Here is a 16,108-nt window from a genome sequence, read left to right as displayed (position 1 = left end):
TCTTCAAATTTAAGGTGAAATACATTTCTAGAATAAATCCTCTACTTGAGCATGAACTTTTGGTCTGGATGCAGGCACACTTAAGTTACTCTGCTTGTTTTTACCAAAAAAAAAAAAAAAATGGTGTTTCAAAGATCGTTTCCTCTTTTGTTTGTGATAAAGCTAATGACTATGGGACACCTTATTTTCATAGGTTTTTCAAGATACCCCTAAAACACTTTACCAATATCTCTTATAGGAGTGGGGGATTTGGACCACTTCACAATAATCTTAACTGTGGATAATTTTAGATGCTCTACAACCTGCTCAAGTAATCTGACATCTCTGTCTTCCTACAGCGGTTCCAGGTCCTTGAAATGTGTATTTTTTAGAGTTGGGATGCTCTGGTTAGCAGCCACTAGGTTTTTCTGTCTCATATTTCTTGGAGAAAGAGATTTCTTGGGTGAAAAAATGAACTTCAACTTACTGTTCTCCTTTCACTCCAGATCTTAAAAGAATATTTTTGTTGTTCTGAACTTGGCCTAAAGATAGCCCAGTCTCAAGGGCCTTTCATCCAATCTGCACAAAAGGCAAGCATAGGCTAGGTGTACAGCTGGCCTGCACTGCTATTGAAATCAAGCCTTTCAGCTGTCTCATGACAAACTCCTTGCCTCCTGAAGCTGCTTTTCCTTGCTCTTCACTGATTTCAACCTGGTATACAACCAGGAAAAATCTGAGTGCTTGTACCTGGTTGGTTTGGGGGGTTTGAGTGTTGTGTGTTTGTGTTTTTTTTTTCTCTCCAGTGCCATTCAAAAAAAAAAAAAAAAACAGACCAAAAGGAACACAGTGCCCTCTGTGAATAGCAGTTGTGATGTGCCCTCTCGGTGCATAAGCCAGTATAATGCATCAAAAATGCATCATGATCCTGGTTCTTCTAAAGCACTTGGATAAATGAACATATTTGGCTTCAGTGTCATGTGGAGGAGGGAGGTTGTAGTCTTTTATGTAATGTTGTTTCTTGTTCTTGTCATCAGTCCTCCTGCTTTAATGGGAAGAACTTCTTGGCAGAGTAGGTTTGCAGTCAAAGCTTCAGTGCAATGTGATGTTGGGACATTGCACTCGGCTTGTGTTATTCAGAAGACAGAGTGATACTTCCACAGGATTTCCAATTTATAAAATAGAGCTAATAACATGAGAGTAACTGCAGGATGGGCTCTGGTCAAGTAGTACTTCATCTCATTTTTACTTCCTTTCTCCCGTTTCCCCAGCTCTTTGAGACCTGCCAGCACAACACAATCCTCACATTGAAAACCATGACCACCATGAACGTACCCCTTACTTTGTCCTGGCATTTTGCTGGGGTAGAGGACAGGAGAGAGGGAACACATGCTGTCTCCGTAACTCCCTTGCCCGCCTTACTAGAGCAAGCAGCTAAGCAGAGCTAGGTATCCCGGCAGGAGATCAGGCAGGATCTAGATAAGAAATAGGAAATCGGTGACCAAGTAGGAGACGGGAGGGAAAGGCTGGGCTGCACCAGGCCATAAATTTAGTGCAGAACCGGTAACAGTGTTCATGTCAGTGATTATGACATCATTTGGGTTCGCGTAAGTTTAGAAGTTCAGTAAACCCATAGTAGTGGTATTAATATTGGACAAAAATCTCCAACCAGTGAAAGTTGGCAGAGACCCTCTTCTGAATTAGGACCTGCTCATATAGCTGGCTACAGAATTCCTGTATGGAATATACGCAACGTGAAGCATATGTGAGAATAGGGTTAGACTGAGAAACAGGTGTCATTATCCTACAAAACATAGGCTGGGTGGCTGTTAAATGTTTTGATAGTTTGTCAAACCAGAAGCCCCTGCTCACACAGTGCTGTGGATGATGGGGGGGAAAAAAGTTTTCTACAACTTTTGGCCAATTTCTTTCAAGTACAAGGGGTATTGACAGGGCCGTGTACACATTTGTTTTTACATTTTGTGAAAGTCTAGAGAACTTTTTTATGCATTCACTTTCTTGACTCAGAACAGTCAGTGGATAAAATTATAGCATGTTTTTCCTGTGAGGCTGTTAATACTCATAGTAAGTTGTTTGAGAAACTGTTTCTCTTTAAATTTATTTTAATTTGCAGTTATTCCATCTATATATTTATAAAAGGGACAAAACAGACGTTTCTTTAATACATTTCTCAGGTTTTTTTTTGTTTTGTTTTGTTTTTGAATCAAGTATTTCAGATAAAAAATTTACATAGAATTATTTACCTGCAAAAAAGACAGGTATTTTAAGTCTGTAGTATATGAGAACGCCATAGTATTTAACACGTCATCTGAAGGATTAAGATTGCTTTTTCTCACACAAGTTTCACGGGGGAAAAATAGTTCTGATCAATTTACATGCTGTAATGGAATGAGCAATAGCAATAAGGATAGAGAAAAGCACAAACCATTTTCCAATTATGTTTAAATGCTTAGTTATTCAGTACTTCTGCACGTTTACAAAAATAATAATGCTCTAGGAATTTATAGCCTTAAATAGCTAAACACTATTGATTAGTTTTACGGACAACTGCTATATATCATTAAACCAGTCAGAGGTTGTGGTTGCTTTAGAAAAATGCATAGAACCATACCTACTCGCACATCCAAGTGCCAGGTTTAATTCAATTTCTCATGTTTCTGACCTGCTAACCACTTCTGAAGGCATATTGCAATACAGCCTGCGTTGCAACGCAGCCGTGCGGTTGGGGCTTACCCTGGGGGCTGCTGCCAGCCGCGCTGGGCAGCGGTGGCTGCAGGCAGCAGGGGAGAGAGAGGGGCTGGGGATTACAATGCATCATCTGCTCGGGTCATCCAGCGCCTTGCGAGTTTAATCAGGCTTTCTTCATCCTCCATTACACTCATTAGGTCCTGTTAGGTTAGTGCTCAATGTTGATCTGTATCTTGGTCAAGACAATTGCTGCTGATTAACTATAATTACCAGTAATGGTCCCAACCTGCTTTCAAGCAGACTGTTGCTGTCATCTTGTCCAGGGCTCCACTCTGTGATGAGCAGCCCAAATCAGCTAACCGCTTGCTTGCTTGCTGTCTGAACCAGCAAGTTGCTTCTTGTGTGGGCTCATCCCCTCACCCTTGTACTTGCTGTCTATAAACATCCTGACCCTCCTTTTGAGGTATGTAAAAGGTAAAGGTAAAGAAAACAGGAATGAATGGTATGGGGAAGGGGGAAGAGCAGATGCAAAGAATTTAAAAATAAAATACAGAATAGCACAAATAATGAAGCAATACGAGGAATATGAGGCTCAATGCTAACAAAAGAATGTAATACTCTGTGCTTTGCAATCTGAAGTAATAAATTACAAACTAGGACCCGAGCTGAAAATACGTCCTGTGTGAAAAATCTTTGTCTGAGCCCATTTTCCTATGTATGTCAGATTATTTGGGGAATAGCTGTCCTTAAAATCAGACCCTTTATATTCAAGTATTGCTTCAAGAAATTTTAGCGTGTGGATGGTTTTCTGGTCAGCCTTATGAAAGCCTCTATATGCTTAGACTTTGCTACAACCATAAATAATCATGAGTCGAGTCAGAATTTATAGTTAATTGTGGTATGAATACTAAGGTCATGTAAATGTTTACATTCCCAATTCATAGTTACAAATAATGCCTGCTAAATTTCCTACTGACTTAAACTACAAATAATTTGGGGAATGAAACTGAACCCTAGTTATTTGTGTCTTTGTTCTGCAGGCATCAAAAGAATGATTATCTTGAAAAATAAACAAAACAAAAACCATTAACAGAGTTTGGACATAAGGGTAGACAGTAATGCTATCCTAAGCAGCTAGTAAACTTTCAAAGTCAGTGCACGTAGCCATGCTCACAGAACCCAGAATTTGAGTGCACACCCGATACTCTAGTCGGGGTGGGGTTTTTGTTCAAATGATCTTCAAATGAATAAGGCAAGAAATTTATGAGGAGGGAGGATACAGTGAAGTAATCCCAATATTTATATATTTACTCAGCATTTATCTTAAAAATACTCCTTGAGGATAAAAGGATGCCAGTTTGGTTAAAAAAATTAAATACTTGAATGATGTATCTGTTTGTCCAACAAGAAATTGCAATGGGAGGTGCTTCCATTCAAAGGACGGAATGAAGGGAAAATTAATATTTTCGTGTAATGAAAGTACATAGAAACTACATAGTATGTAATAAAACTACATAGTAGTTCATGTATCTGAGATCAGCTGTAGAAACAATTAGTGGTTCTAAACATGGTGTTTTCTAACTTTCAAATATTTGATTTTGCATTCTAAAGAATTATTTTCAAAGATATTCACTGTGCAGCATACTACGTTTAAAGAAAGGAAAAATAATTTCTGGTGCTTTGACAAGTCTAACTGCGGATAAAATCTAGCTGAAGTCCCTATGTCACCTAATTTTATTGATACCATCATACATCCAGATACGTGCCAATTTTAAAGATAATTGTGTTCCTACCATGAAAATGCCTCTGGTATGTTTTCTTTATGTGGCAAGACATAACGACAATCAATACTGGTTTACAGCTGCTTTTCGTCTCCACAAGAGATGCATATTTTTCAATACCACAAGATGCAAGAATTTTGTTTGGTATTTAAATAAACTGAGTGGGGGGAGAGGGAAGGAAGAAGAAGAAGAAAAAAAAATCACTAGCATGTGGTGATTGCAACAGATCTGATAAATTGTATTAGTACTCATTTTTATCTGCTCAGTCTTGGGATGAACTAGGTAGCTTTCTTTTATGTGGCTTTTCTTGAAACACATTCATCTCATTTTATATCATACTAAGGAACCTTCAGTGTGTAATACACACACATAGCATGTCCATATTTATATACTGTACTCACAGTCCTATAGACACATACACACTGCATAAACGTATGTGTTCAACTTCTGGGAGTATTTATGTTCCTAATGTATGTGTATTTTCAGAACGTATATGTTTATACACCTCACTATTTATGTATGACGTGTGTTATAGATAGAAGGAGCATGTGGTGTTTTATCTGAGTAGTTTAATATTTCTGTCAAGTGCTTTAATTCCTTGTTGAACTGAGTATTTGGCCTTTAGAATTAAGACAGTTTCTGAGCAAGAAATGATAAATAAAATTTTAGCATAAAACAATTTAATGGACATAATAGTAAATACATTTACATTGTGAACGTCAAAATATAGTTCATAGACTAGCCCATATATTTTTAATGTTGGCCGTAGCTCAATAGTTTTAAATAGGATTCTTTTATACATATGTGTGTATAAAATACATATATTTTTAAATCTCAAAAATCACTACCTTTTTGCAGTTTATGGAAGGAAATGGAAATTGCTGGCCAGGAAATCACATCCCAGAAAGATCACGTCCTTGTGACAATTTATCGTGGAAAAAGACATGTCTTCCAATTGAGATGTAAAGCTGTGGTCTTACAGCTTGTGGTCAATGAAGACGCTTGGGGTTTTTTTGCTATCTCTTGCAAGAACAGGGTTACTAGCCCCTGAAGTCTTGGTTACATTCCAGTTTTAATAACTACACTTTGCCTACGTAATTCCCACTGTAGCTTCAGGTGGATTGTGGAATTTTCTTCACTTCCTGCCATAAACTATTCTGTAGTGTTACTGTGCAGCAGCTGCTATACTGCACTGCTACTGTTCAGTGCTTCTCCCCAAACTTATGACCCTTTTTATTTAATCTTACATCATTTTTTGTTGAGTTTGCACCAGTATTTCAAATGACGCATATTACAGACCGTTACTACCTGGAAGCTATTATAAAAGCTTTACTTGCTGTTTTCAAGTTGCATCTTTTGTGTCTGCTTGAGAGTCTAAAAACCGAGTATCGAGGACTCAAAAAATATTAGAAGGAAATGGCACTGATTTTAGGGGCCTCACCTCCTCTGTGAGTCTCATCCATTAGTGATAAATGTGGATTAAACACCATTTAAGTGCATTTCAGATAGGCTGTACCCACTTATCGTCATTAGTACTCTTCTGCAGGGGAAGCTGAGGCAGAAGAGCAAAGGGAGGTTATGTTAACTGATTTTTTTCCTCTTGCCCACCGAAATAATATTTACTGGAATTTTGAACAAAAGATATTTAGTGTTTTCACTCTTCTGTTCCAGTTGTATGTGCCTTGTTCAGAGGATATATTTAATATTTACACTTTCTCCAATAATTTATTACATGATTGACCTGATTTTTTACTTCTTGCTGTCTGATTCAGTTAACCTTGGCTTATATTTGTTCTTGGTTTTATTTAATACCCAGAGTAGTATCTTTTTCTGTTTAGGACTGATTGACAGTGGAATACTCTGGCTAAGAGCTACAGAGTCAAACCACAGACTGAGACACTGTACAGACTGTACATCCTTGGAGTCTGCCAGCAGACTGTTTCTTGCAAAATATTACCAAGTCTAACTATGAATTCTGCAATAACACTTTCTTGGCTATTTGTAAAGACAATGTAGAGTGTAGTTACTATGTTTATGTTTCTTGCTAGAAAACCATAATCAGACAGATGCATGATAAATCTTTCTTGTGATTATTTCCCGGCAGTTGTTGTGCATGTAAGAAGTGCTTTCATTCATCAGCATACTTTGTGCTTTACATCCTTCGGGCCTCACTGTTCCCAACCTGATGAAGTAGGAAAGACAGGAAGTCACAGCGCCTTCCAGCGATGCTTTCCGTGCCGTGGCAGTGTCTGGGTGCTGGTCTCTGGGTGGTCACCTTAGCACGTTTCGTTCCGATAGAAATGCACCTGCAAATGACAGGGTTTGTGCAACCGTCTTGTGGATGGGCAAAAGGATGAAACTGAGCAGCTTCTGCTTGCAGCGGGTTGGGCAAGGGGAAGCATGTTCGGAGAGATGTCATGGGGTAATGGGGATGGATCAGGGCTCAGGCCAGGCGCCTGCCAGCCCCTGCTTACCCCTCTGGAAGGATGGGGGGAGGCAGCTGAGAGCGCCTTTCCTCCACAGCATTTCAGAAATTGCGAGGCTTGCCAGTTTGCTCACAGGATGGTTTTACGTACAGGTTATTTACCATGTTAACTTTACATCCTTTAAAGCACTGCTGAGGTGGAAAGCGCTATAAACCTGCGACCGTTGCTCTGCATCATCAAAAGTAGAAAATGGACTAAAATAAAATGCATACAAAAAGTGAACTTGAATGATGTGGTTAACAGCCACGTTTTTCCTTATTATATCAAAATAAATGCAATCAAGACTGATTTTTAGTTGTAAGTAATGTTGAAAAATGTATTACACCATCTCTTTGAACTCACTCCTAGTACAGTCGATAGGCTATGTTTAAATATTTATCTTCCTCCAGAATGGTAGACTTCATATAATTTGTCAATTTTACAGTAATTTTACGTCCTGTCTGATTTTCACTGTTTGAGGGGGAACTCTTGTTTTGCGTTTTGTTGTTTTGTGGGGTTTCTTTTTGAGCATGTGTGTACGCCCACGCATATTTGAGGGCATCGTTACAAGACCTATCGCCCTAAACGTCCAGCCTGGCCCTTGTGCCTCGGAAACGGAGGTAGATGAAGCTGAAAGGCAGTTTTTGGAAGCCCGGGCCGCGTGAGAGGAACCGGCGTTTGCCCAGCGGGGCGTCGGCCGCCTGCTCCCCTCCGGCGGCCCGGCCCTGCCCGCGCCCGGCGCCATTTTCCGACATTCCTCAAGCGGCTGCTGCCATCTAGTGCCCGACCCGGGGCTACGACCCCGCCGCCCCTCAGTGCGGGCCGTCGGCTCTGTGAAATTAACCTCTCCTTCCCGTGACTTGTGACGGGAAAACGGGGGTTTTACACGCCGCCTAGCCCGCGGGTGAAAGAGGGGCTGCCTCACGGGAAGTGTCTGTGCAGAGCTGTGTGGGCGAGAAGCGGTCTCTCGTCAGGGGGCTTCCCGAAAGGATTTGCTAAACGCCCCGTTTCGGAGCACTCAAAGAACTGTCCTCCACATAAACAGCAAAACCTCAACACTCAAACATTTTTATTTTGGAGAAGAGGGGAAGGGGATGCTACTGATGCGCTTTTGATTTTTAAATTTTTTTTTGTCGAATAGTATTCATTTGACACTTCTGTATTTTTAAGGATAAAAAGACATTTAGAAGACCTGGCATCGATAGACACATTTTGTAACTTGATTTTAAGGCAGGGAACTGGGATTTAGTTTTAGTTAGATTTAGAAGCTTTCCTGTAGTTTTCCTAATTCAGACCTTGAACCGCAATGCTCCTAGCAATGATAACCATAAACTTAATATAATTTGACCCAAAGGAGAAATGTTTTTCCATCAAAGCAAATGACATACAAGAAGGTAACTGTGAAAAGTAAGCAAATGCCCTACTAATTTAGTATAACTGGAATGTGGTTCTTGACTCAGTATGTCGTGCTATTTTTTTATGCACATGTGATCAACATCATAAAATTGATGAAGTTGTATGTTTGGCTTTGAGGTGCTCTGTCTCCGTCTTTTTCTTGCAATAACACTTGTCTAAGGGCCTCTGATCACCATGGACAGGCTTTAAAAAAAAAAAAAAAATCTTTTCTCAGATCCGTGCAGCAGCAGTCTTCTTTAATATCCTGCTCTCCTGGGTCTCTAACGAGAACAGAAGAGTTTTGCCCTTGATATTTAAAGCAAACCCCTGTTCTTCATATCAAAAAATACTGAAGCATGTTTTCTTCCTTTTATAAAATCAGATTTTGAACCAGGGAAATGGGTGACATTTTGATCGCTTTGTAGCATGACTTTCTGAGGGTTGATAAACAAGTTTCAAGAGGCTCTTTTTATGAGTTTCTCTTCAACTTTGAAATCTAATGTGGGATGTTCTGTTTTGTGAAGTTTCAGGAACAGTGCTCTAATCTCATCTTGATCTCTCTTCTCTCCTTTCCAGCACACATATTGGGAACAGATAGACAAGAAACCAGTGGAAGGTCAAAGAGGAAGATTTTAAAGAGAGAACAGGCATCACCTAGGGTAAGTGAGGGGTGATGCCGGGGGACGGATGAATTGAGTCAGCATGACACATGTCCACTTGGAAACCACAGCGAGATCTTCCCAGTGCACTGTATGAGCCTCTTAAAAGCAAAATCCAGACAGAGTCTGTCTCTCTATAAATCTTTTCCCCCTTTCCATTACTAGTTGGGTATTGTTGGCTCTAAGCCACCTGATTTTACTATGATTTATTAACTGCTATGCATTATATATGAGATTCAGGTTTACTGAAGAGTTACCCTTATGGTCAATGTTGCATACAAATCAGCTACTGTTAGAGAGGTTTATTGCATCTTTTTATGCGGCTAGGAGTTTTGTTAGGTCGTGTTAGAATTTGTGACTTGTAAAACAATACCTCAAAAAAAAACCCCTCATCTGTGTTTCACATGGTGCATGTACTACACGGAGTACATCATATAGCACTGTTTGGCTTACAATCATTCCTAAAAAAACCTGAGTACGTGGGCAGACTTCGGAGGGTAGTAGAGCGTTGTTTTTTTTTTTCCCACAAAGTTCCTAATAAATGTATTACAGTGCTAAGGAAATTGGTGTTTTGTACCAAAATAGAAATGTGTGAATGAATGAAATAAGGGATAAAATGTTCTGTTGTGTGGAAATATGACTTGAAAAACTAACTGTGGTTTAGACAATAATACAGTATGTTTGAGAGATGCTGCTGCTTAAAGAAGTTACACTGCTATGCATTCCTTACTGCTATTCTTTCTCATATTACTTGGTGGAAGTTCTGCAGCAGCGTTTGGCCTTTGGCCATACCCTAGTATATGATTATTCCAGTGATGACCAGTGCCTCTCTTCCAACACAGAGTATTTCTTTATGGCATCTTATCCTTTCATTTTCTGCATTCAGATTAGTTGTGCTCTAAAGATCAGTAAATAAACCTGGGAGGAGAGGAGGGAGTTGATTTTAAACTCAAAAAAAAAAAATTAAATAGTGAACGTGTTTCAATAGTTTGGGGATTTTTTGCAAAGGGCAGGGAGGGAGGGCAGGAAGAAGAAAGAGGGTTTTTTGTTGTTGGCTTTTTTTTAATAAAATAATACAGTAAGTTGCAGAGGCAGAAATGACCATAGGGATGTCAAAAGGATGTGGGGAGGATAAAAGGTAGAATACAGGGTTTCACCATGTCTGAAATGTTGCTGTTATATTTAAACCACAAGCATTGCAATCTGTTTCAGACTGACATGTGTTATGAAGTGTTTGTGAAGAAAGGAGTTATTGTTAGGTAAAAAGCATTATGTCCTAAACTTGAGTTAAGCAAATATTTCTGATTTTGATTCCTGGCCAAAGATACTCTCGAAAAACTACAGAAACATTTATAGACATTATCCTTTTGTGTAAGATTTCCCTATACTACATTCAATTATTTTTAATGTATTTAGTAATGAGATAACAGAGAGAATTAATTATTTGAATTAACTTTTTACCAAATTGTATCACAAATTTAAGCACCCTTCCTAGAAGGCACTTTGTGGAGAGCCATGTTATAAGCATATGAAAGACAGGAAAATGATTCTTGCTTCTCAGGATATGAATTTAGTATCATTTTATGTGTTCCAGATATGAATAGCTTGATAGCTTCAGGCAACATATAAGTGACTCTCCTATCACTCTTTACACACAGTTCTGCTGCTGCTTCTTTTAGTTTTCTTCTTTTTTCTTTTTTTTTTTTTTTTTCACAAAAGAATGAAACAATTTGTTGGAAGAGAAAACTTTGGGGTGGCTCCTCAATGGTGCCCCACTAAAGATATTTAACCTGACAGATCACACGGAAGATATTTCAGATTACCTCTTCATACTTCTTTTGAGTTATTTCAGACATTTTACAAATAATACATGCTTCTACATTCGAAATACATTTTAATGTAAATCACTAACACTGTCTTCAGAAGTATGATTTATTTTATAGACAGATAAAATTGAAGATAAAAAAAAGTGATGATTTCAGCTTGTCCTAATGCAGGGCTAATGTTGAAAGACATACAGCTTCTCTTCCATTGACAGTTGGAACCAGCCCAAAGTTCTCTATCGTTGGCAAAGCAGACACAGTGCTGCAGACAAAAACCTAATTAAACTTAGTACCTGTGGCAAGGATGTTTAGAAATTCACAGAGTTCAAGCAACCAGAGCAAAGCATTGGTTTTCAGCTTTCAGATCCATTTTTGATAACATGCTGTGTGGTAGAGTTTGTTGTCATTTGCTTGTTTGTGTTTTTTTTTTGTTTTTTTTTTGGGGGGGAACTGTCTTCTTATAGGAAGCCAAACATAGCTGTAGCAAATATTCCCATTGTAAGTCACCGTTTCTTTCCATGTGTTCTGTAAAATAATACTCTCTCATAATGAAAAAATGGTGAGGAAAAATAAGATAAATAAAAATGAAACATTTAGCAGATGACTAGAATGATATTATTAGCCACTGGAATGATATGGCTTGATGAAATCACAGCACTGAGGCAATGTTTTGACTGACTTATTCAGTTTCCTGTATGAGTGACACAGCAAAAATTTCATGGCTTCTTACATTGGCATTTCAAACACTCCTTGTCAAAGCTACTGAAAACATAGCATTCTCTTGTGCCCTTGCCGTTTGAGTATAAAAGGCAAAGCAATTTACTAGTTCATCTCTAATCTGCTTGCAATCCTCATCAACTCATTTGTATGTTTTTCTACTTTATGTGTGCCAAAGAGCAGAAAATGATCCCTACTGAAATACACCAAAAAGAATTTTTCAAGGACAGGTCTAACGTTACAAGAAATCTATTTCTTGAACACATTATACAGTTGTTAGTGTTACTGACTGAATGGGACAAAAATAGAATGAGTGGGTAAACATTGTGATATCCATATGTATCTGATTATACATATATTGAATATACTGTTTTCTGCTCAGAACATAATTGTGAAGTGTTCCAAGATAATCTGAAGACATGCTGCTTTTTTAAGGCAACAATATTGGCATCTGATATGGTGATCTTGTGCCATGTTGTCATGAGAGAGGTTACTATGTAGCAACAGTTCAATATCATCCTTTGGACTTTTCTGATAGACCACTTAACTATCTCAGCTTTTCCAGTGATCATCTCATTTATCTAGGATTATTGCAGTGAATTTACTGTTTGGTTTTCTTCCAGAACTGAAATGTCAAGTCCGGTGTCATGTATGCAGTAGCTTTGTGCTGTGAGAGCTCAACAGATCCACCAAAAGCTGCTAGTAGTTGATCTTTGGATAGAGCTAGAAATAAATAAATCCTCTTTAGCAGATCAATATTCATCCCATTTAATGCTTGATGTGAAACATGTGGATTTGAAGTAGTAATGCTGATGTACAGCTAATCGTTGAAATGGGCATTAGGGCTTTTATAGCATGGCAACATATTGTCAGACAGGAAGGAGGAAAGTGTTGAGTGCATCCTTAGGGGGGGAAAGAACTCTGTAACAATATGCAATTTAATGCACATTTGTAATCCACGCAGTGTCCTACATTGCAACGATTTGCTAGGTTACAGACTAATACTGTACATGCAGTGTTTATTCCAGGAGTTTACTTAGTAAGGCAGATGATTCCCCCTTTAGTGGGTCTTTGAGTCTAAATATAGTCATCCAGTCAGATTTCAAGAAATAATTTCCATTTTTAGTACTCTTGTTTCAACTAGTTCCTTATCTATCCAACTGTATGCAAGTACATGGAATGTGCATTTTCCATGGTACAGAATATATATTCATCTAGTAGTGACCATGCATATGCATTTTTGTAGACAGACCTACTTATTAAATTCCTGTGTAGAATTTGTATTGTACAGATTCAAGAGAAATAAAAGGACAACCTCCAGAGAATGGATAAAATATCAGGAAAAAGATTCTGGGGCAGTTTTCGTTTGAAAAAGATTTTATTTTTTTTAAGGATGCTATTTAATGATTTTTTTTCTTAGTCTACTGTATTAATAGACTATTTAAAGCCATTTTCTTTCTTAAAATGAATAAATCTTATCAAGTGAGTAATTATATTAGAGCATATAAAGATAATATTGAGTATTGACAAACATGGAAAATTGAAGGTTGAGTTTTATTCTGTGCCAAAACTGTGTTCTGATCTATATTGTCTTAATGTTACTATACATAGCTTTGTAATTTTTTGTCATTGCAAGCCCAAGCTTTCAAGTTCAGCTGTAGTTTCCAGATGTTGTGCTGGCTAGCATTTACCTTCCTTAAATAGTAATGGTGGACTGTTACTGTATGGAGAGGCAAGCAAAATGAGCCTCATTTGGTAGGAAGTATGCCTTTTTTTTTTTTGTCAGACAGTAGGACTTGCCCAAAATTGAGATGTCTCATTATCTTTAAAGGTAAAACAAACAAACAAACAAAAAAAAAAAAGGCAGTTGTCTAATACTCCTATTATCTCAGAGAGATTGATATTCTATCATGTTACACAATATTCAAAAATATGCATTATACATTTGTGCCGTACCCTTAGCTGTTTTGCTAAGGAGTACTTTAATCATAAAACTATAAGAAACTTCTAGAGAAATACCTACTGATGCAATGCTTACTGAACCTCTACACCTCTGAAGACAAGGTAAAGGGCAGTAGAGCTGTTAGCTTCCTTTATACGATCAAATCTCTACTCCTTTTAGTAAGTCTTTTCTGCGTGACATCAGTTTGTAGTGGGTCCAAGATTTTGCAAAAATAAGGATCTGGGAGACAGTGTGGAGGATTAAGTTTATCTACAAAACAGTAAATCACTGGAAAGGAAACAAAAAGCTACTTATATTTTATGCCATAGAAGGGAGATGATTTAGAGGACATAGGTAGTGATGGTGGCAAATATCTGGGTTGCTCTATCCTCTGTCAGTGATGGTTAACACTCTTCTAGTCTCTAATCTGGTTTCAGTGACCATGATAAAAAGTGATATGGGTAATAGGTGTTTCCCGTGTTGCTCGATTCTCCATCATAAGAGGGTGCTTTGAGGAAGTGCCCACAAAGTGATTTCACTTGATTGCTTCTACGTTGCTGGATTCTCCATCAGAAGAAGGTGCTTTGCAGAAGTGCCTACAAAGTGATTTCACTTGATTGCTTCTGTGTAAGGCCTAGTTGTCTAAACATGGTATATGACCTAGAGAGAAAATTGTCTACAGACCACTCCGAATATTTCGCGTGTGGCACTTGTCGTGTTTTAACTTCATGCTGCTGTAAGATAGAGGTACAGGTTCACACAGCCTTCCTTACACCATGTGTACAGATAACGAGTCAGTTGGAATTTGCAAGCAAGACGTTCTCCATTGTAAGAGATGGCTGGCATGGTCATAGGTATTTTGGTCTTTTCTTAATTGTGTTCTTACTAAATGTGGTACTCAAATGCGTTAGTCACTCCTTCTGTATTTAAATAGATATTTTGAAGAATCATAAATAATTTTGCATTAAATTATTGAAGACTTTAACTGAGAATTCAAAAATATGTTCTGGTTTATTGTATGAATTTCTAAATCAACTCTTGCTCATAAGGAAAACAATAAAAAACCCAGTTTTCTGCATTGTTTCAATGAAATTGTTTTAGCTCTGATGATACAAACCCTTCAATTTCTCCCCAACAATGAAAAGGGCTGGAATTTCCTACTATTAAAGGCTCATACCTGATCCTAGAAAAGACCCTTACACTGTATGATGAAGCCAAGGAATGACTAGGATTCTGTGCTGATTTTGTAAAAGATTCTTTGAAGTTCAACCTGCATAGCATTTTTTTTTTTAAATGGCTCTTTGCCGAATTTTTGTTTTGTTTTTCATTCTGCTTTCAGAACGTATAGGCGGGTTCAGGCAGGAAGTACAGCCTGGAAGGCTAGGCCAGATCCAGAGGGATTAGTCACAGAAAAAGGCTGCTGTGTGATCCTGTGTGACTTTCTTAGTAGTACGGCAGAAAAAGAAAATACATTCCTGCATGTGTCCAGATCTTTAAGCAAAGCAAATCCATCAGACAGATGGAAAATGAAGTCACCCTAATATGGCATTTAGGAACATTCTTGTCAACGTAAATGCTGATGGTGTTGTCTTTTGTCTTTTTCTTTTGGTTTTTAAATAGCAGGTGATTTTTATGAAACATAATCAATGTTTCTATAAATCATAGTTTCCAATGACAGCACAGCAGATTTTTTTTCCTGCTCTGGCTTTTGGAAAAGCTTTATGCCTAAAGGGGAAATGAATACTTCTTACTCAAGGTAGAAGTTCAAGGGCAAGCTTTCAACTACTTGAGGCTGTGTTGAAAAAGGAGAGAATATATTCCCTCCCTTCCCCCCCCCCTACTTTCACCCCCTACATTTTGCCTAATGGCCAGTGAATGAAATTTGTTGAAATTACAAAGAAACCTTTTAGGTTTTCTGTCCAGCTGCTTAAGTGAAGAAAGGAAAACCTGACTCTCTTTAACATTTTTTTAGCATTTAGTATCTGCTTATAATCAATACGGAGAACTCTTTGGAGATATCCTTAGATAATTCCTTATATGGACTAAAGATTTACAAAAATTCCAAATGTACTTTTTTTTTTTTAAATGTAAATGTTTCCCTACCAATTTATCTGAAACTTCAAGAATAAAAATAGCAAGGAGTGACAAAAAGTTTTAGAAGGCTGCTTTAGATTGTTATCTAAACACCTTTAAACAGAAATAATGAGAAAGCTTTAGTTATTTGAAGGGATGCTGTTGCTGATCTTAGGTGGTTTTCTTTTTTTTTTTTTTTTTCTCCTATTAATACAAAATAGAAGAGTTTATTTGGTGCATTATATCAGTGTGACATGTGGCTTCTTGATGCTGTTCACACTGCTTTCTGGTCTGAAATGAACACCCAAAGATGTTTCAAGATTAGTACTGATTGTAAAGGCTTACTTAAAATAATAATAATAATATTTCCAAAGGTGTTTCCTATTAAATCCTATAATAAAACAAGACAGTTTGAAACTTGCAGCTCATGTAGAATATCATCTAGTTGCCATTTTTGTTAAAGATCTTTTTTAAGCTCTTTTAGTCTAGACAATTTATTTTTTTCACAGTTCAGAGACGACATGTTATGTAAATACTTGTATATAGATGCCATATATTTGCCTCTATG

At 37.7% G+C, this 16,108-nt stretch overlaps 1 protein-coding gene across 8 annotated transcripts in view; it reads left to right on the top strand.

The window, feature by feature from the left end:
• The window catches only part of LOC308194837 (uncharacterized protein), a 562,652-nt gene that overhangs the window by 351,531 nt on the left and 195,013 nt on the right, over positions 1-16,108 (top strand). For all 8 annotated transcript variants that reach the window (XM_080591321.1, XM_080591320.1, XM_080591319.1 and 5 more), the window contains one exon: positions 8,903-8,985. In XM_080591321.1, the coding sequence (XP_080447447.1) occupies positions 8,903-8,985 (83 nt within the window). The remainder of the gene's footprint in view (positions 1-8,902; positions 8,986-16,108) is intronic.

This window comes from Anser brachyrhynchus (assembly GCF_964034855.1).
Source record: "Anser brachyrhynchus genome assembly, chromosome: 4".
Taxonomy (NCBI): Eukaryota; Metazoa; Chordata; class Aves; order Anseriformes; family Anatidae; genus Anser; species Anser brachyrhynchus.
The sequence above is the reverse complement of the archived record's forward strand: the minus strand, read 5'-3'. Positions and strand labels throughout refer to the sequence as shown.